Source organism: Pezoporus wallicus, unplaced genomic scaffold (genome assembly GCF_028554395.1).
Source record: "Pezoporus wallicus isolate ANWC-B61680 ecotype Strahan unplaced genomic scaffold, APGP_CSIRO_Pwel_v1 scaffold_3294, whole genome shotgun sequence".
In the NCBI taxonomy this organism is placed as follows: Eukaryota; Metazoa; Chordata; class Aves; order Psittaciformes; family Psittacidae; genus Pezoporus; species Pezoporus wallicus.
In genome coordinates this window covers 16,758,832-16,782,850 of record NW_026635478.1, presented here as the reverse complement: position 1 = coordinate 16,782,850, position 24,019 = coordinate 16,758,832, and the positions used below count along the sequence as shown (strand labels likewise).

The 24,019-nt window shown below is 48.9% G+C and overlaps 1 protein-coding gene across 2 annotated transcripts; it reads right to left on the bottom strand.

Annotated features, from left to right (window-relative positions):
• Positions 1 to 4,640: 4,640 nt before the first annotated feature.
• On the bottom strand, positions 4,641 to 20,266 carry LOC130610734 (suppressor of cytokine signaling 1-like). 2 transcript variants are annotated; one of them, XM_057430814.1, is made up of 3 exons: positions 20,081 to 20,266; positions 9,735 to 9,859; positions 4,641 to 6,219 (listed from the first exon to the last, which is right to left on the bottom strand). In XM_057430814.1, exon 3 carries the CDS (start codon positions 6,151 to 6,153, stop codon positions 5,470 to 5,472), a length of 684 nt encoding a protein of 227 aa, XP_057286797.1. In that variant the 5' UTR covers positions 6,154 to 6,219; positions 9,735 to 9,859; positions 20,081 to 20,266; the 3' UTR covers positions 4,641 to 5,469. The 2 variants fall into 2 exon arrangements, with proteins under 2 accessions (XP_057286797.1, XP_057286788.1); XM_057430805.1 differs by lacking the exon at positions 20,081 to 20,266 and adding an exon at positions 19,883 to 20,064.
• Positions 20,267 to 24,019: the final 3,753 nt, after the last annotated feature.

Here is a 24,019-nt window from a genome sequence, read left to right as displayed (position 1 = left end):
AACCTTGCCAGTGGTCTGTGGCAGGGATTTCCACAGCTTAAACTGTATGTTACATGAAGAAATGTCTCCTGCTTCCTCTGAGTCTTGCACTTGAGTATTTCGTCAGATGCCTCTTTGTTTAACAGAACACACTTACGTGGTCACCCATTCCATGGCACTTAGCTTTACAGATCTCTGAAGCAGACCTCAGCCAGCTCTTTTCCAGCTGAATACATCTGGTTTGTCAAGCCAGCCCTTACACAGGAATCATTTGGAAGTACTCTGCTTTGCCTGACTCAAAACCTCAGCTCCACCAGCTCTAGCTGAGATCACAAGGCAGCAGGAGCACACAGAGACCAGGTGGCTCTGCAGGGAGGCATCGGGAGTCGCAGAGCAGCTCTGCCACATCTCCCTCTCCCTTTGACACCTGCTTTCCCTTTGAACACTGCCCTCAGTAGCCCTGCGCTCGCCGCAGGGCAGGCAGAAAGCTCCAGCACATGCAGTTAGTGATGCCAAACATCTAAGGAGCTGGTGCAAAATGAGCTCAGTGAGACAAAGCCATCATACTCCCCTAACCAACGTATCCTTGTAAATTAAGGGGTTTAGCACATTTAAAGACTAATTATGCAACTACATATTTTTGGAGGGACATCAGGGTAAGGGTCCAAAACCAAGACCCAGCTATGTGTACACAGAAGGTTTTATTTTGAAGCTTAACTGCCTAGGAGGTGCTCATTTCCAAACACAGAGGATGCCCAAATATTAATACATTTTTTGGAAAGGCTTTTGCACAAACTTGTGCTCTTAAAGTGAATCCTGAACCATCGAGGCAGATCCCTAATGGCATACAGACCCTGATGTCAGAGGTAATCAAGTACTATTACAAGAGCTGCTGGCTGTGGGGCCCCTCCTGCACACACACATGGGTACATATGGAAGTTATTAACAAGTTTTAGTGAGGGATTTTGGGAAATTAACCCCTGAGGCCCCGGAGCACTGCTAACAGACAGCTAGTTGAGAGCAGATGAAGAGCAGTTTCCAGCTGGATGCCTGCAGCGTGTTGGGACTGAAATCCAGGCCCTTCAGAACCGGCTGGTAGAGGAAGCCCCTCTCGCAAGGACTAAACTTTTCAACTTCTGCTGTTAGGAAGAACGGTTGAAAAAAAAACATCTGCGAGGCTGTGTAAGTTTCCTCAACAAACTGAAATGAGTCAGCTGGAGAAATGTATAACATAACATATAAAAATGCAAACAATTTCATTCTATTCCCCAAATGGCGTTCAAGAGCTTGTGAGGAAGTTTGTAATTTCTTTGCAAGTCCCTTTAGGAGCCACCAAAAGAAACATTTGGACATGGGCCACCAGGAGCTGCTCCTACAAGGCAGAGGGACTGGTTTAGAGGCAGGGTGATTAAAGTGAACACCTCCCACTCAGGTACCCCTAGGATGTACATTCTTACGGCTTTGCTTTGTACATCTTCTCAAGAGTTGAAAGAAAAAGGCTTTTCTTCCAACATCCAAGCAGAAAATGAAGGAGGGCTCTGTAACGCCTGCCACAGCCCATGCACTTTTCATGTTCCTGTTCTTCCCAGATTGATTTCCTTTCTTGCACCAATCCTGATCTGCAAAGTAACCTCTCCTTGGGAATAATGAGGATACTCACCCATAATGTGCTTTAAACTTCCTTAATATAACAATGCTTGGCAGTCATTCGCTGCTTTTCATCCACAAATCCCAAATCAATTCGCTGCAGCCCTGCATGGAAGTGACTGACTTGTGAGATGGAGATGAGCACTTGCTGTGCAATTAAAAAAAAAAGCAAAAAAAAAGCAAAAAATAAAGTAAATTTCATTAAAATCCAAACCATTTCCTCCCCCCCTTGGAGAGATTTTCCTAAAGCACAATACTGGCTGTAAATGGGGCTCTTCTGCAATCCCCAGCCATACAACCCAAGATGCTCGTTTTCAGCCAAATGAGAACAGTTCACAGCCAGGTCAGAGCAATACAGTCAGAAAGCTCTTCCCTCAGTGAGGTACAAGCACGGCCATAAACCAGACACATTCCTGTGCTCAGTTATAAACATGGAAGAAATGAGCCCGCTCCTTCTCTCCTCCCCAGTTTCCAAAAGGAAGGTGGTAAGGCAGACAAGGCAGCTTGTTATCAACACCGCCAAGGAAGAAAAGGATCAAGGGGACAGGCAGGGTGCCTGGGGTGGCAGACCCAGCCCCATTCCTCCCACAGCAGACAGAGAGGGAGGGCAGCTGTGTTGCTTACCCCACCAAGGCAGGGCCTTCACCCAAAAGCCAGGGAAGAGTCTCAAAACGCAAGTGTCCAGAGCCACCTGAAATGCCCACAGGGGATGGCAGGGCAGGCATAGGAGCTATAGGAGACTTGTGTTCTGCTGGAGCTCTACACACAAAGCACTGAGGGTGAGCAAAGGGATGGTGTTCAAGACCAGGGCAAATCCATGGCAGCCAGCAGCAGCTGGAGCACGTGTGTGGCCCGGGAATGCTCCCAGCAGCACGGGCGGTTTCCCTCCACCAGCACGCCATGCCGCCATCCCGGTCTGCACACCAGCAGCACACTCCCTGTGTAGCATCCACCCTTCCCTCCACAGGGGGCTTTGCAACCACAGCCCCTGCAGTGACACCACCGCCACCACTCTGCCCCATCACCTCCTCCATGGCCCATCCCACCTCTCTGCCCTATGCGAACACAGGACTGCAGAGCTGTTCAGGGGAAGGGACCCCTGAGAGTCCCCTCCAGCCCAACCTGAGGCTCACACCAGCACCAGTTCTGAGGTCACGAGAGGCTGCTCCAGGCTTGACCTGTTGGGCTCTGAAACCTTCCAAGTGTGGAGACCACACAAAATCTCCAGGCAATCCACTTCCCATCTGGACTACCTTCATAGAAAAAGGGCTTCCTTGTAGCCAGCCTGGGCTTGTTTTCCCTATGTCTGTTGTGGCTTGCTCTCCCACTGCATACCACTGGTGAGCCTGGCTCCTTGCTGACCTCCTAGTAGGTGCAGGCAAGCTGCTGTTAGGTCCCTCTGAAGCCATGTCCTCTCTGGGCTGAACAAGCCCAGCTCCCTCAGCTGCTATTTGCAGGGCAAATGCTCCAGCCCCCTGAGGTTCTTGAGGTCACCCTCCCTCCTAACTTCACTCCAACTTACTACATTTTTTGTTGCACCAGGGAGTCCAAAGCTGGATGCAATATTCTGACTGGGGTCTAAGGAACGAAGACTGCTGGGAGGTGATCACTCCCCTCATCTGCTGGTGGTGCTCCTGTTAATGCAGCCCAGGATGCTGCTGGCCTTTGCTACCAGGCAGCCTGCATGAGGATCCAGCTTTGCTGTCTGCCAGCACGTCCTGGTCCTTGCATACGTTAACAGTACCTGGACAGTGCTGCTTCAGGAGCTGCAGATACCAGTAACCCTGAGTGACAGGATGTGTGTTTGAGCAGGGGATGCACAGGACTGTTCTCTCACGGCAGGTTGAAACCCAGCCCTATGTGTGACACTGGTTGGGGTAATGCAGGGCACACAACCCTCATCCAGGGCATCACAGCCTGTCTGAGGGCTCCAGTTCACCACATCTAATGAACCCAGTGACAAGAAGTGATAAATTATGTGCTTAGCTTTCTGCCCTGGCCCTGCACCAGACTACAGCTCTGGAAGAGGCAACACCATAGCCACACACCAGCCATCACTCTGCACATGGACCCTGTGACAGTGAACAATCCCAGCTTACGCTTTTGCACTGGCCCAAGAGCCACAGCAGCCATAGAGCCACTGAGCTGCTCCTAGCCTCCCTGGGACCAAGAGGAGCCAGTGGCAAGAAGATGGCCACTCCTCTGGCACTTATTTAACTACCTTGGTTCATAAGCCAATGCCCTGAGGTAAGAGGGCAGGCACCTTGCTGTCAGCAAAGCAACACAGCTCTCCAGAGAATGATTCAATGTCTAAGTTAGGCTCCTGTGATGAATCACACCCGTCTCTCTGTGTCTCTGCTGACTCCATGCTTTGGTTCCTCTGATAAGATACCTGAAGCCAAAAGAGCAAATTCAGAATAATCTCCCCCTCATGTTTGGCTTTCCCCCCGTACAGGTCTGAAGGGGAAAGTCAGCGTGAGCTCAGCAGGCTGCCTGCCTGGCTATGGATGCCTCGGGATGTGCTGAACGGTTCGGCTCTGATTTTACAGTACCTCAATTTCTCCTTTCACATAGCTGCTTTTAGTCACTTATTTCAATGACCTCATACATGCCTGCAACCCTGAAATGAACCATAACCTTATTTAAGCTGACCCTCTCATTTGTACTCGAGCTCACCAGTTTGAGTTCACTGATGCTGTGCCCTGTTCTAGGATCTTGAATTCTCATGCTTCTTTCAAACACCGTACAATTTTTAAGGTACTAAAAATACTTCTGGAAATCTCAACCCTGTATTAATAGGAAGTATCTTCCGTTTAGAAAATTCTTTACTTGAATACAGTATGAGTTAAGCTTATTGTTCCCAACTAGGACTGTTCACTTACGTTCTGCTTTTGGTCTTTAAAAGAAATTCACTTCTTTGGTTTCAGTTTGATTGCCACGTCTTGGCACTAAGCTGAGTTTCCAACACGGCAATGGAATGAAAATATCACCATGTATTCACTGACTTTTTAAAATTAGTGTAAAAACATGTTTATTAAAATTTTGTAAAGCCTTATATAAAAAATTCTTTTGCCTTTTTGGAGGCAAAACCAAAATGTCCTTTTATGCTCCCTAGGTGGCAGCAGCATACCATCAGATGAGCATAAGAAAAGGTGCTGGATCCCATCTCTGCACATCCTCCCAGGGCAGACCTGACTCTTCAAACCAGGATTACCTATGCAGAAATACCATGCCCTTAGTATAAGGTAACTCATCTGCACTCCCCAAAATCTGTTCAAATAAAGCAATGCAAAAGCCAGTGAAGCTGCATGTATTGTACATGGCTGCAATGGTTTCTCTTTAGTGCAAACGTCAGCCTCTGAAGCGGCAGGCACCACATTCATGCTGCAAGGAATGAAATGGGTCTCACTCCACCATGGCTACATGAGTCTGCAGATGCCTGAGCTGCACTGCTGTGGCACTGGACTCAGCCACACCACTTCACAAGGGCAAATTTGTAACAAGCTTAGGCACTTGGGGACGGAAGAAAATGCAGGGCTGGCCTGGGAGGACAGGCAACTCACCTTCTTCTCAAGCTTATAAGTTATAAATGGAGCAAAGAGCAGAACTTGGAGGGGATGGGAGGGGGAAGTCGCTGCTCTTCAGGTTTGGTTTTACCCCAGGCATCTCTGGGGAAGGCCACACATGCTGTGCATGTACAAGGACACAGCTGTCACAGCCAGTGGTTTCTAGCCCTGCTCCCCCTGCTCTCCCAGCAGCCAGTCCAACCCCATCGGTGTGGTGTGTGTCCCACCAGCACAGCCACCTAACAGGCATCTCCCTTTGTCTCCCATGTGCACAGCATCATCTCCCAGCCCAGGGCAGAGAGGGGCTAGGGACGATGCTCCTGTCTGACCCTCCCCTTCCACCCCTGGGTGAGACCACCTCCTCCTTCGGACGCATCCCCGAGGAGCCCCCCAGCCCTGCTCCATCCCCTGTTGCAGCACTAGCAGGCAGGCTCTGGCAGCACAGTTCTCGCAGCATAGGCACTGCCTGGCGGCTCCGGCACAGGGGCTCAGAGAAGACGAGGGGTGTTCCCCCCATCTCATCAAAGTGCAAGGGGTTGTTCCGGGTCCCCGCGACCACCAGCTCCAGCAGCCGGACCACGCAGTCCGAAAACCAGTTCTTCAGGCGAAAATAGCCCTCCTGGAAAGAGATTCGGAGGCTGACGGGCCCTGTTGGCATCCGCACGCTCAGGCTGAACAAGCAGTTCCCCTGCGAGCTGTCACGCACCAAGTAGGTGCCGACAGGCTCCTGCTGGAGCTTGGCGTGAGCTTCTCCCACAGACAAGGGGCCCCAGTAGAAGTCGCTGGCCTGGAGGATACTGAGGGATCGCTCCAGGATTTCCCATTCGCAGCTGCGAAACATCCGGAACCGATCAGGCAAGCCAGGTGGCACGGGGCTGGGGAGAACACTCCGATGCTGCCTTTGCGGATGAGAAGCAGTGTTGTGCGTGTTGTGCAGATCATCTGGCCTCCCTCTGATCATCTCTCAAAGAGCCCATGGATCCTGGAGAGATGCTGCCTTTATCATGCTTTCTCCTTCGCATGCAGCCTGTGGGACAGAAGAAGAATGAGGCAAACCAGATACCGTCTTCTAACTTGGCAAGTGAATGCACTTCACAAGGAAGAAAGACCAGCAAGAGTACCAAAGAGGTTACTAAGGAATTACTGTATGTTACTACCCCCCATCTGTAGGAATAACCAGGGATATACATGCAGGAAAAAATCACAGAATGGAGTCATAGAATGGTTTGGGTTGGAAGGGACCTTCAAAGGTCATCTAGTTCAAACACTTTGCAATGAGCAAGGACATCTTCTGCTACATCAGATTGCCCAGAACCACATGCAGCCTGGCCTTAAATGTCTCCAGGGATGGCACATCCACCCCCTCTCTGGGCAACCTGCGCCAGTATTTTACCACCCTCATCGTAAAAGATCTATTTAAAACCATCACCCCTCATCCTGTCACAACAGGCTCTGCTAAAAAGTCTCTCTCCGTCTTTCTTATAGGCCCCTTTTAAGTACTGAAGGGCTTCAGCTGGGTCCCCACCAGGGCATGGTGGCACCTTACAGAGCTCTGCATCCACTGGGTCTCAGAGATTCACAGCTAGGGCTCCCCAGCACACCCTTCAGCAGGCTGGTTTGAACCAAGCAGATCGTGGTTATTTGAGTATTTCCCTCTGCTGGATGCTTAGGAGCTTTTGAGAGTGGCCTTGAAACTGAGAAGGGGAAATGACACCGCAAATCAGAAGGGAACAATTCACCAGAGCAAGAAAGTCTCGCTTACGTTGTAATTCAGTGAAGGGTGGAAAGGTTTCCTCACACCTCTCCAACCCCTTCTCTGACAAAAGGAGAGAGAACAAGACTCAAAAAGAAGATGGGAATGAGCCTTTCCCACCAAGCCTTATGAGCCACTCCCCCATCCCAGGAGATTCCTGTTTCACTGTGTCAGGAGAAAGCAAAGCTCTCTGTTCAAGACCCCTTTGAGAAATGTTCATCATCAACTTCAGGGCTGAGGCTGTCCACTTAATGCTGGTACCAGACACTGCTGATGTCCAAGGAACAGTTCTGCACCTGCCCTTCCAGCCCCTTAACTGCTGTTTCTGCTGGAAAGACATCTTCCCCTGCCAGCAGACAGTGCTGCCCTCCTCCTCTGCTTGTGTACTGCGTTCAAAGGGCTGTGCCTCACTGTCCCTGCCCTGCTCATCTCCTGCCCCTTGTGTCATCACCAGGATGTCTGTTTTCAGAAACGCAAATTCCTGAACTCAGTGATGCCACCAGCCAAGTCATTTCAATTATATGAAAAAATATATATTTGGCATGTGTGTATATATATATGCATAAACATAAAAACCACAGCCCCAAGCCAGAGAGGCTCATTCTGTGTGAGAAGCTGAGCTGTTACATACCACTTCCCAAGGCCTGACAAGTCAGTAGCTCACCGCCATGGCCTGCTCTTGGTCCCTTGACATACTCCATTAACCCAGTCACACTCGCTGACAGTGCAGCCGTGCTTGGAGCAGAACAGTCTGCCGACATGCAGCCTGCAGTGGAGGAAGACACACGCTCCTCCATCTCTGTGGGCAGTCCTCCCACTGCAGACTCACAGGAACATCAGGGCTCATGGCGGGCAGGCAGGCAGGGACCTGTGGAGGGCTTGCTCTGGAGGGAGAGCTTCAGGTCAGGCTTAGCTCCTTGCAGGGTTCCCCTTATCTAGCCCCCTTTGCCAGCTATTCAAAAGCCTAGTGCTCCTTTTGGTGCTCATGACAGCTGGCTGGCCACATGGACCTCACTCTACACCTGGGAAGAGGACATGGAGTGGCAGGGCCAGGCGTCTTTCCCTCACATGGGCACAGTAGTTTTGGAAAGGAGACATCTGTGCCCCCCAGCATCTCTCTCAAAACTTAACAGTAATGCCAATAATGTAGCTGTCAGGCAGGTCTCCATACCTAAAGCTATAAACACCCTTTCCAAGAGCAGCCTGAGAAGCTTCTCCAGTTTCTAGCCTTGTGATTTGAAGTCCCTGGTACTGCTCTGAATGCTGACAATCCTGCCTTTTAGATCCTGCCTTTTTGCTGCATGTCACAGCAGGAGAGAAATTCCACACTTAAAGAAAGTTAGGAGGGGTAGGAATGAGTTAACCAAGACAGGGTTTTCTTTTCCTTTAAAAAGATAAAACAAAGCAGGAGTTGAAAGCTGCTAGGATGGTTCAGCAAGTCAGAATAAATCTTAGGGGAAGCTGATTTAGTGAACAGAGCACAAGTAAACACAGTCACCACGTGCAGTGACTAGGGCCATCTATCACCACTGAAAACTCAACACTGTAGGTACCACAAGAAGTTACAGCATCTCTGTCCCTTTCCATCTCCTCTCTATTAGGCAAGGAAGGTATAGAGCCCTCTTACATTGGCTACTATGGAAAAAGAAGGTCATACTCCCGACAGACGCCTTCAGGGCTGCAGCTATAGCCTCGAGGGGAGTGAGAAGGAGCCCTGCTCCCACCAACAGCCATTCTTCCCAAACAGCAACTTCTCTTGGGTTCAAACAGAAATTTTGCCAGTCTCGTGGGTCTAGGCTGGAAAATGAATTGGAGCAGGAAAACCAAAGCAGGCAACTGTCTTCATTTCCAGGCTACTTTTAAAAATAGTAACATAGGTAATATGTTTCGGGCTGCTTGTCTGTCCTAGTTTTCAACCTTGAGTCATTCACTCAAGTCCTTTAAGAAAAATCCACTGCTACTAGAAGTCCGCCTGACTAAGAACTGAGACTGTCATCATTTTGAATTCAAAGTAAATGCAGAAATAGCACCCTCACAATTTGTTCACTCAGTTTGAAATCTACGTATGGGTCAGAGCCTCGGAAAGTGTGAATTTGTTTAGCTTCAGTGACCCATTTCCAACAGATGACTGCCTGGCCTGCAGCACAGCATTAGTTAATTATTAATATTAGCCCTGGAAGTGCTCTTGATATTACATTTAAGGTTCACTTTTAATGAATCAACAGGTCCTATGTGTACATGGCCTCCCATGTCAAGGAGAATAGGCAGGCTCTCAGGATTAGGAACAAACCAACCCAGGGTTGTAATGGAATACACATGCATAATTAGTCATATGTAATTAGTTCTGTTTCTGATTTGCCACACCACGATTTGCTCCCCCCACCCACCCACACACAAAAAAGCCCCAAAACCCCAACACTCAAACATGTTTCTACCTCCCTACTGCAAGACAAAACAGAGCTTGCAGCCAAAGCAACATACCCTAAAAAGCAGCATCCTGCTAATTAAAAGACTGGGTAAGTTTCCCCAGACCTTCTGATTTACTGCAAGTTCAAGAGCTTTTCAAAATAAGTGCTCTTGACACAGGGCATTCTGCTTTCCTCCTCGCTCACTACTCAGGCAAAGCAGTGTATTTCATACAAGGAGACAATTCTACTAAAGGAGGGGACTGCACACAGCCTCTGGTGTCAGCCACAGCTTGACAAATCTGGCATGTTCAACAGAAGCGTCAAGTACTCAACTATCATGTGTTCTTGCACTCTTCTTCCAGGATACTTGAAAGAGCTTACCTCTTGATATTTACCACCCATAGGGATGAGTTTCTGGATGTCGGGCTTGGAAGTGGTCCAAATTCAAGAGCTCTGACGCGGTACTTCCCAGTTTTTGCAAAGCTTCACTTAAAAGCACATCCATCCTTTGAAAAGAGACATATAGGTGACTAAGCCCATTAGTTTGCCATAATGTGGATCTAACATACAACAAATCCAGGGACAGGTTGTCTGTCTAAACCTCTTTGACCTGTATTATTGTAGAAGGATGCATATAGCACTTCAGTTAACAACAGAGATAACAGATTATTGTTGTTGTTATTATTATTATTATTGCGACTTACAAAGCTACAAGTTGATTAGGTCCAGACAACTCGCAGATGGCCTAAGGACAAATGCAAAGACCATAAAGTGGCCATCATCTTCTGGAAGTGGAAACCATAAACCCCATATGTTAAGAGATGACAGCAATAGGAATAAGCTTAAGGATTTGCAACAGCAAACTCAAACTTGTGCTCATTGCAACAACATTTAGAATACCTTATCTGAAACCGTGTAGATAGCCATTCACTGCTGAGTTATCCAAATAGCAATCCAGTCCATCCTGGCCTGCTCCCCCAGCTCTCAAGGCTCTCCTTTCTCACGGATGGAAAACTAAACCCACTGACCTGGTGGAGCAGCAGGCCACCACATGTGCAATTGTGCATCTGTCAGTGGACCCATCAGGACGCTGAAAAAGCAAACCCAGCCTTCATCATGCCTTTCAGAGACAATCCCTGTAAGGCTTCCATTACTATGGTAACAGAAGTACCATTACTATGGTACTTCCATCCCTATGCTCCATTACTTAACATCACTTCTCTTAATCCCCCCCCCCCAAAGCCCAGACTGGGCACACACACCACAAGCTATGTTGCCTTGCACATAGCAGAACTGTGGGTCTATCCCACTCACTACCCACTCCATTCAGCTTCATCGTGCCCCAGTTATCAATCCCACCATTCTCAGAGCAGTTAGATGGAGGCTGGGATAATTTGGAAAAGCTCTCCCTGAGATACCCTGCAAGCCCTTGCAGCAGCGTCTTCATTCCAAGCAGCAGAGCCTGAGCAGACATTTCTTGCTTGCACGTCTGCATGCCGCAGAAATGCACTGCCTACTTATTTGTGGCTGGAGAGGATGTTCCAAAGCAAAGCTCCAGAAAACGGCTGGAAGAAACCTCCCTGGTAAGAGCCAAGCACGCAGCACTGTGTTTTAATGGTGGGCCAGCCTGGTTCCCACAGCCACCATCTGCCACACACTGGCAACCGTTTAAACCATGCTGCCACCGCCGTGGTGCGTGACCACACCAACACCCCTTGTAGCAAGCACCCTACCACAACCAAGGTGACCAGGGCAGATCCAGAGAGGGTTTTGTGGAGTGGGAAGGGAAAGGCAGGAGACACACAGACAGCCATGCGCCAAAGAGCACAGAGGGAGCTGTGGTTAGGCGAGGAATGTGGTGCAGCTCAGCTAAGAGGACCAATGTTAATAACAGCCGATTTCTCCAGCACAAAGCTGGCCTAGGAGACATTGCAGTTCCCTCTATCTCTTATGCCATGGCTATAAATAGAGATTGATGCGAGGCTGCCATTATGTGTGATACATGAGGGAATATGTGGAAAAAAGAAAAAAAACCCGCACCCCACACACACCATCCCAAACCAAACCTGTGTTTGTTTCCCTATGAAACCGGCATTCCAGGATGCAACATTTAATAAAATAAAACAAGCTGAGGCAGCACACGCACGGTGACAGTTCCTGCTTCCACGCAAGTAGAGTCATCGAGCAGGAGGATTCTGCATGCAGGCTCTGGGAACTAGCCACTGGACACCTTGCAAGGACTGGGTCTTATCAAAGCCGTCCCTAAGTTTTGGGGTTGGAGAACATACTTCAAAACCCACAAAAAACTTCCTGATATTTAGGCTTTGTACTTCTTATCGTAGGAAAACATGACATGTGTTTTCTGCATTAATGTGACACTTTGCTGATACAAGCTGAAAGGTTTTTACCCCAAGAAAACCCACAAGACAGTGTGAAGTGCACCAAATATTCTTCAAGGCAGGGAAACCTTCAAGCAGGTTTGGTTTCAGCATTACATGCTTCAAAGTGGAAAAAAATAAAGGAAGGTGGCAATTTACAGGGAAAGCTAATTGCATTTGCTGGACTAACTGGAAGAGCTGGAAGAAAGACCCTGTTTTCAGGGTCCCCTCCTCACACCCTGGAAATACTGTGCACATTCAGAACAACTACTTACAAATGAAACAGCGATTCCTCCTAGAAACAGCCCAGTGTGAAACTGTAATCCTGCCGTTTCAGGGTAACAGACAAGCCGCATCGCTTCCCTGAACTTGAAGGCTGCTGTGCAGTAGCCACAAGCAACTAGAGCATGTTCCACAGTAAGTAAAGCTATCAAAGCTATCAACTGACTTCAGGCAAAGACAGCGTCTATTGGAGACTGAATTATCCCCCGTCCTCTGTAACGGGGCAAAAAAGAATGAAAAATTAAAAGTCAGAAAATCAGTAGGGGTTACTGCTAAGTTTCAAAGCTGCATCTGTGCCTACCCTGCCATGATTTAAGGAAAGAGAGTTGTTGTTGCTTACCTCTGGCCAACACAACAGCATTTTTGGTAAGTGAGGGAAGCCTAGTGGCATCACTCCTGGCCTTTCCAGTTTCACAGCAAGCAACCATCCCTGCAAATGCCAGTGCAGTGAAGCTACATGAAGCCTCAGCTCTGTGCTCAGCTGGAGAACACAGCTCCTGCAGGGCTGCCTTTCCTTTCCTCTACCTCACTGCCCGATGGCTGGGGAAGCAGCCCACCAGGAAGGTAACTGGGGCTCTCCCCAGGTTGGGTGCAGAAAGAAGGAGATGGGAGAAGGCACGATGAGGAAGAAGAAAGAGGCTAAGATAACACCAGTCCTTTATGGCTCCCTACTGGAAATGCTCTGTCTCATCTTCCCACCAATCAGTGCAAAGGGGGTATTGATGCCCAGAGCTGGATCCTCACCCTCCACTGGAGCAAAGCTCTGCATCCCCCAGTCATGGCTACTCAGCCTCACCAGCTCCCCTCATCTCCAGCACAGCAGCACACGTATGTTTCCTCCGTTCCAGCCTCTTGCAGCTAAATTGACTTTTCCCAGTTGCTCCAGGAGCCTGTTTGAGGAAACAAGTAAATCTTGAGAAGCAAAGGCCAGCAGTGGTCCCTGCAATGGCCATGACCTCTTATCAAAACCATCACATTTAGCAGGAAAGGAATTCAAAGCAGCAGCTAACTTGAAGAAATGAGTAGCGTCTGCAGCTCAAACTGGTTCAGTATCATGATCAGAACTAGGATTTTAGAGAAGTCCCAACTACTTAACCAACGTGAGCCAAAGCACAGAGGCACAGGGGAGAGGTATCCTCCCTTCGCTCTTCAGGAGGAGCAGCTTCAGGAGGTGTGAGAGGCCATGAAGCAGTACCAGTTACCGTGCCTTCAGAGGAAGGGGTGAGGGTCAGAAAGCACAAAGTGCACCACAACACCAAGTTTTATAACGGGGATTTCCAACACACAGAATAAAGAAACTCATCCCGAGAGTCAAAAGTCAAAAGAAAAAAAGTTAAGTCATGAGAGGTTATTTAGGAAATCTTAAAGTGACAGAGCGTGCAGAGCTCCCACAGACGACAGAGCAGCGATGCTGCCTGGCTCAGAGGACAGGTTCAGAGGACAACCCAGGTCACATCACAGGTATCAGCTGTAGGTACGACAGCTTGCAAGGGCTCTGACATGGATCAGAGGCACCAAACACACACACCACAAAACCGCTGTCCCTGCCCAAGTCTCTCAACAACCTCAGTTGTTGAGAAGCTGAAAAGTTGAAAAGACAAAAAGCTAACCCTGGTGGAGCTGACAGAAAGAAATATAAATCACTGACAGCAGGGAGCAAATTTACATGAGGATGTCTGCCACGAAACTGGGACAGTAGGTGGCCAACATGAAACGACAAACAGAAAGCAAATGTCATTTTTAGTTTATCAAAACCAGAAAACCTCTGGGGGAATCTTTTAGTTGGCAGGGAGAGTGCAATGGGGATGAGGACTCTGCTGAAAACTCACAAGCAAGCAGATAACTGTTCTTGCACAGGATGCTGAGGAGAGTCCTCAGTATTCAATGTTGTTTAGTCTAAAGTGGGGGAAGGAGGTCTTCTATCAGAAAAGATGGGGAAAAGTGGCATTAGAGCAGAAAGCCAGGTGGACACAGTGGACTATACCCAGGAATTCTGACGGAATTTGGAACTGGCTTGTTGAGATGCAGAGAGGTGCTTTCTCAATCAAACCAGCTGCCACTTCCAACCGCCAGAGGCCTGCAGGTGCTGCAAAGAACATTTTTTGACATGTTATGCTAAAGCAAGAGCAGCACATAGCTACCTGACTGTTGGGAAAGGTAATTCCTAGACAGAGCTCCCCATCAGGAATATGGTATATGAAGAAGCAACAGCTGCTGGGACGTGCCTTGCATTTCCCCAAGGCACCCATGCCAGAAGCAAGTCAAACATGAGACACGGTGCACGAGGTAAAGAGCCAGCAGCAGCCGGGTACCCATAAAGCAGATGGACAGAGACAAAGAGCAGTCACATCCCAGGGTGATGGGAGGTGGAAAAGGGGCATCCTGATGAAACCAAGGCATTTCAGCCCTTGTACAACTGATCACCTCTCTGCCACCCTCCCAGCTGCTGCATCTTCCCCCTGGATTGACTCAGCCCACTTTGCAGAGCATCCCTCTTGGGTGCTTGACAGGTTGGTAGGTATAAGTGGTCCAAAGCCTCCCTCAGCTCAGGCACAAGCAGCTCTCCTCCCCCTGCCCATGCAAACACATCAGCTGACCTAGGTCCCTTCCCAGAAATCATCTCCCCCTATCTTCAAGCTGCCATTGCCCACAACATCTCATACACTGGAGGTCTAACCCTGTCCCCCAGCAGGCAGCTTCCACCCTCATGCTACTGAAATCTTGGCAGCCAGCTGGAAAAGCAGCAAGGCCAGGGCAAACAGTGGCAAAATCACTTTACCCTGCAGGCCAGAGAAGTAAGAGGTTGCTCAGAATTCAGCAGGCTGGCAAGCACCAGGAGGTCAGGTAAGACTCTGTCCTGGCAAGTGCATACAGACCTTAGAGAAACAAATGGGGCCTATATTTTTAAGAGCGATAAATTAAGCATCCCAGCTGACCAATGAGCAGAGTAACTGTGCTGAGGGTTCATTAAGGGAAGCTCTAGCTCCAAATGCAAAAGCAATCATTAAAAAACCAAGAGGCAAACACAAGTGCGAGGTTGCAAAATGGATGGGTGGGAACGTAACAGTAACATCACCACCTGAGAGAATACGTTGAGTTCCAGTCACCTTAAATAAAAACAAATAGAGCTGAAACAACTGGGATGGGCCTAAAGATGGGTGGTAAGAAGTCAGATGCAAGTGTCCAGACTGGAGAAACTTCATGCTCAGATTAGACAGCAGACAGATACAAGGGGATGCAAGAGAAAGACACAGTACAATCGAGCCGTTCTTTTTATGCTCTTTCATAAAACTAGAAGAGAGGAAGTTCAAAGGTGACTGAGATTGAAAAGCAACTAATTTAAAAACTCATAAAAGGAAAAACTCCAATCACATAGACTTTAAAATGATGCTGCTGGGGAAAGTGGGAGAGCTGATCTGAGGAGTCTCATTTCTTTCTCTCTGCTTTGTTTCTGTGAAGCACCCACCACACTATGCTTTAGCGACCCTAGGCAGAGAAATCCAGCAGCAAAAATGCTGGGTTTTTTAGCATCACCTTTTAAGGCTACCTCTTAACCATTCAGACTTTACATCAGACTAAGGGGAGCTCCGCAGAAGGCATAAACGTCTTTTAGTTATGCAAAACTGAAGAACAAGGGTATATAAAGTCACTGTGAGGAATTAACTGTGGACTTGCTAAAGAGTAGTTAAAGAAGCTTAGCTCGTTTTTCCCTTACTTTTTTAACGACTAAAAAGAACTGCACCTCTCACTTGGATGTGCTGACTTCAATGCTGGTGCACATCCTACACACATGGGAGATTTCAGCTGATTACTGCTAAAGCAGCTCAGAATCAGAAATGGCCATGGCAAGGAAGTTAGACACTCCCTCTGTCCCAGATTCCCCTTGAGTGGGGCTCTTGGTCCACTGTGTCACTTAGTTGGGCCTCGGAGGACAAACATAACTTCTAGCAGGCCAGATTGAAGAATGCTTCTGCAGCCCTGGCTTCCCTCCACACCCCCAAAGCCTCACCAGAAGACAAGGAAGAACTCAAACGTGGATGAAGAACAATGTTGCTGGTCTGTCGAAAAGCATGTTCAAATCATTCCTAAGGGCATCTGCACGTCATCACTAGCATGCCAACTTAGGCAAACCTATGCTGGACCCTCCTTAGCTTTAGCAAGGCACCTTCAGTAAGCTGTGGAGAAGCCCAGAAGCCCAGCTATGAAGTTCAGATGGGAAGAACACTAATGGAGATCTTTGACATTTTCCAACTGCTAATAGTCACACTTATTTTCTTCCCTGACAGCCTCAGCCTAAGTTTCCAAATAAACTTTGCTACTGAGGAAGTATGAAAGCGCATCCAAAAACTGTTTCTGAACTGCAGGATCACACACACACATACACGCACACAAAAACCCCTGTTGCACAAGTCACAGTCTGAAGTTAAAACTTGTATTCAGCATTTGCAGGGAGCAAGGGGGAGGACAAAAACTCTCAGCAATAAAGCATACTGAGTGCTGCCAGCTTAACCCAGTTTTGCCAGCCACAACGTAAAGCTGAAGCAACCTATTTGCAAATTTAATATTGGCACCCTTTGATTCTTTGCATGTGTTTGTGGACAAGAAGGACAGAAAGCGCATGGGGTGCAGGAAGGGAGAAGGCAGAGAGAATGTGCATTATCAAAATACCTTGAGAGCAGTTCTTGGAACTGTGCAGCCTGCAAGCCTGTATCAGACACTCACTTCCTGTGAAGTGCACACAGGCCTTTTCATTTCTCCACTGAAGAGGACAAAAATAAGGGGGCAGCTCTATGGTCTCCAAAGGCAACACAAACCCAGCATTTAGCGATTTTACTAAAACTGAATTAACATTTTTATATTATTAAACACCTATTGAACACAAGCAGATTCCCAGAAGCTTAAAAAGTAGGACTTTCTATACCTCTTGCTTCTAAATCTTAACTTGCAATCTTGTGCTTGGGCGGGGGGGGGGGGGGGGGATGAATTTTGCTCGAGTCATTTTGACCACTCACTAACACAAACCACCAAATCCTGCTATATCAAACACCACTGCACTTTTTAGGGTTTTCTTTCAGGGTCTGAAACTGATTTCAGCAAACGGATGAGATAATAAATACCTCACTGAGGCAGAAGGCTACAGGATATGCACAAATGCAAACCAGAAGAGCAGGCAGTAGTGTAGACTGACAGTACAGAAGGGAGTAAGTTGATATCACGCCTGCCTTCTGCCTCTACTTACATGTAATCAAGGATCTAATTCATGCAGCATTTAGCTGCATTATTTTAAATAAATATATGATGTATGATGCCTCCTAATGACACACACACACTTAATACCTTTATTTTGTATAAAGATATCACCCCTGTATGACACACTCAGCTTTTGTCTGGAGCATCCACATTTTCATTTACAGAAAGAGATGCAACTCTCCTGGCTTGAGAGCTTCTGGCAAGCATCAATAGCCGAGGTCTGCAGCAACCTGGAATAACGGCTCATGAACATCCCACCTCCCCACAGCTTTATTAATCTAACCACAGCGTCAACCCGACCCAAATCGTGTCATATTTAAGTATTAGCATTATCTGTTTATTGCTGACCAAACTAAGGTAGGAGAAACCAGGGAAGAGAAGCCTGTGGGTGGTAGGGGAAGATGGGGGTGGTGAGGAGTTACAGGGGAAGACTCAGAGGAAAGAACAAAACATCCCCAGCGGGGATGGAGAGAAAGAGAAGCAAGGGAAGAAACACAGCTCCGAAGGCACATTTTCTCCTTTGTTTCTCAGCAATGCAACCACAGCATTAGTGGCAGCAACTAAGAATTTACACCACCCAACTCCAGCTCTATCCTTGCGCAAACCGACCACCAACTTCACAGAAATCCCAGTTGGACTGAGGGTAAGAAGCACTGGCTGCATGTCTGAAGCTGTCATCTGGAAATTGAATTTGGCCTTCTCTGAGCAGGTGGGGCAGGGACAGGGACACCCACCTGGAAGGATGTGCAGAAGCTCAGCCTTTCTCTGGTGCTCCTCTATGCCTGCTTTTCAGCACCCCGCACAGTTTACTTGTGCCTTCCAACGTGTCGCCTCTCAACCCCACTACACTTAAGTAAGTGATAAGCCAGGTTATTCAAGGACATGTAACATACCGAACCGTAACAAGGAGCACAGAAACAGTAAAGGCCCAGATTTCAGTCTAGCTCAGGAAAAGATGGGAACCTGTGTGGGAAGTTGGCATCCCAATAATCCCATGGGTTTGTGCCCAAGAGCCTTCCACTCTGGAGGGGACAAGAATCCCTACTTCAACAACTACATTTTAAATCGCATACCCAGCAGAATCGCTCATGAACACAGAAACAAAGCTTGGCTTCATCTGCAGCAACTGGCCACATCTCGTTGTAATTTGATTCAATCAAGACCAACGTTATGTGATAATAGAGCCTCAGTCCCACAAACTTCTGTGGATGTGCATAATTTTTAAGCACATGACCGTAACCCTGCTGTGACTTGAATGAGTTATTTGATGTTCACACAGCATCTGAACTGCAGTCCCAACTGTTTGGAGAAACAAGATATGCCTGCATACCCTCTTAAGGGTACAGTCAGCAGAGAATGAAGCATCAGAAAACTAGTTATTTCTGATTCCACCCCATTTTACAGAGCTGAGCATGGTCAACATGTGACTGGGGTTTTCATTTAAGTTCTCTGAGAACTGCAAGGACTAGGTCTAGCAAACAGCACTGTCTGGACCACACAGTCCTAAATAGCACTTTGCTAACAATACTCTTTGCCCTCAACTCTACAGAACAATGGTCAAGCCACATCCCCCTCCTTCACCCATGCAGGCAAGTAAAAAGCCAGGGACATAAATTTAACATTCTTGAGTTCCTTTCAGTTACCTCCAGGGTTCATACAGAACCTGTTGCCAAGCTTCTACCGAACAGGAAGGAATACACAAACTAAAAAAAGCAGGGGGGAAGATCACAAGAGTAGCACAAGTTGAGGTTTTAGGTGGTAACTATTCCAAAATTCTCAGTAAGAGCATGTGTGTTTGTGGGAAGAAGTGAGTAGCGGATCCTACATGGCTGCGAGCACCATGACTCAGATTGCATCAAGGAGGTTTCAAGTGATAACCTTTGCCTGCAAGGCTCTTCATGAGCGCAGCAGTGATCTTCTGAGAAAAGGCAGGTGTGAGGCTGCGTTTTGACTGTGCCACGTCTGGAGGCTGGCAAGTTCCTCTGCCTTTCAAGGGCAACCCCAACGGGCACGTACGCTCTGGGTTCACAGTTACCCCGTTTCCCTGTAACGCCTTTGGTTCTGGCAGACAGCTCACTTTTCCAGCTAAGACTAAGTTTAACACCCTGCACACCACTTCTCCAGTGGTTTACGTGAAGAGTAGAAAGTGGCATGGAGACCAGGTTCCCCCCTCCCTGGTCTTGTGCGGCTGCTTCCCTACAGACCCACCCGAGACATTACATAATTAAGCGGGTTTCACTATAAAACAAGCATCTCTCTTGCTCTGATGCTGTGGAGAACACCTTGACGGCAGCACAAGCCCCAAGCCCGTCGGAGCCTCCCAGGCTGCTCCCAGCACCCCACAGCCACCCCAGCAAGCCACATGGCTCCCTTCAGGGCCGGCAGTGAATTGCCACGAATCCTCTCCTGACACCCCCCACCACCGGGGAAAGCACCCCAAACCCCAGCACGCTCCGTCTTCCCCTGCCAGCAACAGCCCCAACACCCCCGGTGCCAAATAGCAGCTCCCGCCGCTCTAAGACGCCAAGGGGGGTCCGGAGAAGACAGGCAGACAGGCAGACGACACCTCTACACCCCCCGCTCCAAAAGGCCGTTTTCGGTTAACGCCGCACAACTTACTCTCGGCACCTCCGGGACCGCCGGTGCGAGCGAGCGCTCAGCGCCGGGGCGACAGCGGCGCTGCCCGGCCCTGCCCCCGCCGCTGCTCTCCCACCCCGAAGCGAAACCGAGGCGGCCCCGATCCCCGCCGCCCGGCGCCGCCGCGGTCCGCATCCCCCCCTGCCCCTCAACTCACAAAGGGGCCGGTGCGCGGCTTACCGGGAGGAGGGGTGGCGGCGCGGCTGCCCCCGGGCCCTCCTCAGCAGCGGGGCGGGCGGGCGCCGCGGTGGCGGCGGCTTGCGGCTCCGGGGAGCGGAGCGGAGGGGAGGGGAGCAGAGAGAAGAGGAGGGGAGGAAACCCCCCAAGTGTGTCTTTTCCGAGGAAGGAGCCACGGGGGAGGGGAAGGGGAGGGGTTTCTCCCTCCTCCACCACCACCACCACCCCGGCTTTCCACAGAGTGGCTCTCGCGGGGGGGGGGGGGGGAAGTAAAGAAGAAAAAAGTTTTTTTCCTTTTTAAAGAAAAGTTGGATTGATTTAGGGAAAGAAAAAAATAAATAATTAAAACAGGCTGCGAAAGCCTCCTCGCTGCAGACGGGCAGAGGAGCTCCACCGGGACGGTATCACAGCATCCCGCGGGACCCGCCGGGAAGGCGGCAGAGGGCCCCGACGGCGGCAGCGGGAACCCGGGCTCGACCCCTCCTCCCAGTGCCCCTCTGCCGCCCTCCGACACTGCACCGGAGGTGGGAAGCGGAGGGGAGGGGATGCAGTGCCCAGGGCTCGGAAGCACCGTGTGTGGGAGGGGTGCTCTGCGCAGGGCCGGGGGCAGTGCGCGGCCCGGGGCAGCAAAGCCGAAGAACGAGGGCCCTTCACAGCAGCGGAAAACGGGGAGGCTGTCCCGGCCTTCACTGCTGCTGTTCTCCCAGCTCCTCTCGGACGCTGCAGGAGTCCCCAGAAGGGCAGCGGGCACCCTCGCAGCACAGGGTGTGCAGCAGCGTGAGGCACGCTTGGTGGATCGAATGAAAATGCTGGAAATCACAGGAAAAAAAAGGAAAACACACAAAAATGTTATGATGTGAAATACAAATAGTGCGCCACACGGTGCATACAGAGTGAGCAGATGTAATAGGACAAAATATAAACTTTGTAATTCAGAGCAAAATGCACAGTTGTTAAAGACCAAGCCTGCATTTAGGCTTGGTTGCACCATTGGAGCTCTCATTCACCTACGTACTTTCTCCAGACCTCGCTGAGGCTGCTGCATGCTTTCCCTGGTGCGTGCATGCCAGGTGAATTGCCCTATTGGAAAGCTGTATGCAAACCCCAAACACAGATATGCTCTGCCTGCTGTGTACCAGCCTAGTGATGCAAAGCAGCTGTAACTCTGGGTAGAGCAGCTGACTAAAAGAGCTTTACAGCTGCTTTGCATTGCTAGGGAGCACGAAGCAGTCAGAAACACAGCACTGAATCTGATCTGCAGCCTTGCCAGAAGTTCCACTGAGTATTGAGACGTTCAACCAAGCATGAGGATGCTGCTGACCACAGAAGAATTTCTGAACTTCCATAAGAGTCTGGGCGAAGCACTTTGTGTTTGGGATTTTTTTTTTTCAGGGAGGCTTCAGTGGGAGGACCTGCTGCTGGAGCCCTAAATCAGAGCAGAGATGAAGTGCTTATCTGTTCCATTTTTGGCTTTTAAGTAGGCTTGTCACACTTTTCTTTGTATTTTTGGATGGCAGCTTCAAAAATATCCTGTGGTTTGCTTTACAGTTGCCTAGTAGGGAGCCCATTTTCCTCTGTGGGTATTTATAGCATTTATTGGGTGACTTCATAGACTCTACCAGCCACCTTGCCTTAACATTATTAAATGGATTAGTTTCATTCTGTCTTTTAATCTTCATCTTTGCCTACAAAAAAGTAATAGCCAGCCTTATTGCTTGGAGACTGTGGGTCTCATTCCTCTCTCTTTTAATCATAGAATCATAGAATGGTTTGGGTTGGAAAGGACCTTAACATCCAGTTCCAACCCCCTGCCTTGGGCAGGGACACCTTCCACTAGACCATGTTGTCCAAGGCTCTGGCCAGCCTGGCCTTAAACACTGCCAGGGATGGAGCATTTACCACATCTTTGGGCAACCTGTTCCAGTGCCTCACCACCCTCACAGTAAAGAACTTCTTCCTTACATCTAAATTGGACTTCCCCTGTTTAAAACCCAGCCCCTTTTGTCCTATTGCTACAGTCCCTGACAAAGAGTCCCTCTCCAGCATCCCTGTAGGTCCCCCTCAGATATTGGAAGGCTGCTATTCACTTGAGACAGTGACCTCGCAGCACTTAGAGCTGAAGTGCATTGCAGCAATCCCCTTCAGCAATAAAAGCTGGTCAGACAAATCACGATGGCACCATTGACCACAGTTTCTCAAAGCTCAGACTTGACTCACAGGGCCCAAAATGTGTTCAGGATCAAGGTACATCTGAGGTGGCTTCCTTATAGGTTTAAAACACAAGGATGCTGAAGTAGCTTTGTGGCTTGTGACACAAAGCAGGAGATGGCAACTAAACCATGCTCAGCTGCCTTTCTTCCCTGCTAGCCTGAAACCAAGCCTGGATGTGTTCTAGGTGAAAAACAAACCCTGCCTTTAAGTGAGTTCTCTTAAGAAAAAAAGAATGCAAGTAAATTCCCTAGAACCAAAAGACTCCCCACACTCTCCCCATTGGACAGATGTTGTTTTTTCTCCCAACTGTTTTCAGCATACAGATACCCACCTGGAAGGCTCTGTGTAATGACAGTGGGGATGCAGGCAGGCTAATGGCCCTGGCATGAGCAACTCGCTTTGAACACTGCACACTGGTACATCTCTGGAGAAAGCTGGATCCCTCTTAAAGACAGGGTTTCTTTGATGCCCAGGATGCTGCAGACAGCATGGAGAGTAGTAGCTTCCAGGAAGAGGCCAGGATTTGTCCTTACAAGTTTTATCCTACCCCTGATTTTTAACTCTGCTTAAGGATACATAGACCCTCACTATCCCTGATACTAAAACTTTGAAAAACATTAAATATGAAAGCATGAATTGATAGAGTTGTTGACGGAATGAACCATTTCCAAATAGGTTTGTCTGAATTCCAGCTGCTGAGGGCAGTAGGTCTGATGTTATCCTACCTTTGTATCATAGTTCTGCTGTATGGAATTTCTCTGCTTGTTCTTCAGCCAACCCCAAGTCTTTAGTAAGTTCAAAGATGTGGATATCCAACAGCCCAAGAGGCAGTAACACCCAGACAGCTTCTCTTTCTCAGCATGTGAATTCCTTATGGTCTGCACAAGGTAGAAAGAGCCATGAGCTGCCTATCTGCTCCTGTCAGTTTGGGAGGTGTGGGAAGAAGAAGAAGGGTATTTGGGGGCAGGTCATTGCAAACTGCTAAATAAAGATGATTTTCTGGGAAAGCAAAAGGTATGCATTGACCCAGAGGAAGGGAAAAGGTAATGCAGTGAGGGAAAGAATTGAGGTGGAGAGAATGAAGCACTGAAAATCTGCAAAAGAAAGGAAAAGAGGTACAGAAAAGCAAAGGAGATCATAGAGGGCACGGTGGAGAGAAGATGGGTGATCACCTTAGCTGTGTGAGTACTGCTTTGCCCTTCAGCCAGCAAGCCTGCGAGTGGAAGTTCAGCTGGGGCTGGAGCATCACCTACAGATGACGAATGACTCCAGATGATTATTAGGGGCTCAGTGCCTTATTGACCCCCCAGCCAGACCCAAACGTGTTGTCACCCACTGGTGCGCACACTGGCTTTGGGATGGGATTTGAGTGGGAGATCAAACTGCCCTGGACATGGAGTGATCAGAGTGGCTCAGACATAAGTTGAGGGATTCCCAACAGGTGAACAAATGGGAAGGAAAGGGAGAAAAGAAAGCATGGGGCAGGCCTGGGTACCTGGCGTGAGAAGTGATGCAGGCAGTGCAGGAGATCTGGTACAGAGAGAAGGCTGGAAGGATGCTTGGGGGGTGGGTAAGGAATGACTGCCATGATCTTCTTGTGTGCTACGAGTCCAGCCTGCAAACAGTACAAAATGTACAATCTTTGACTGCATACAGTCTTAGGTGGTTTTCCCTTTTGACCCTTCCTCCCCTTTCTAGATGGTTCCTCTCATAACTTCTTAGAAGTCTCTT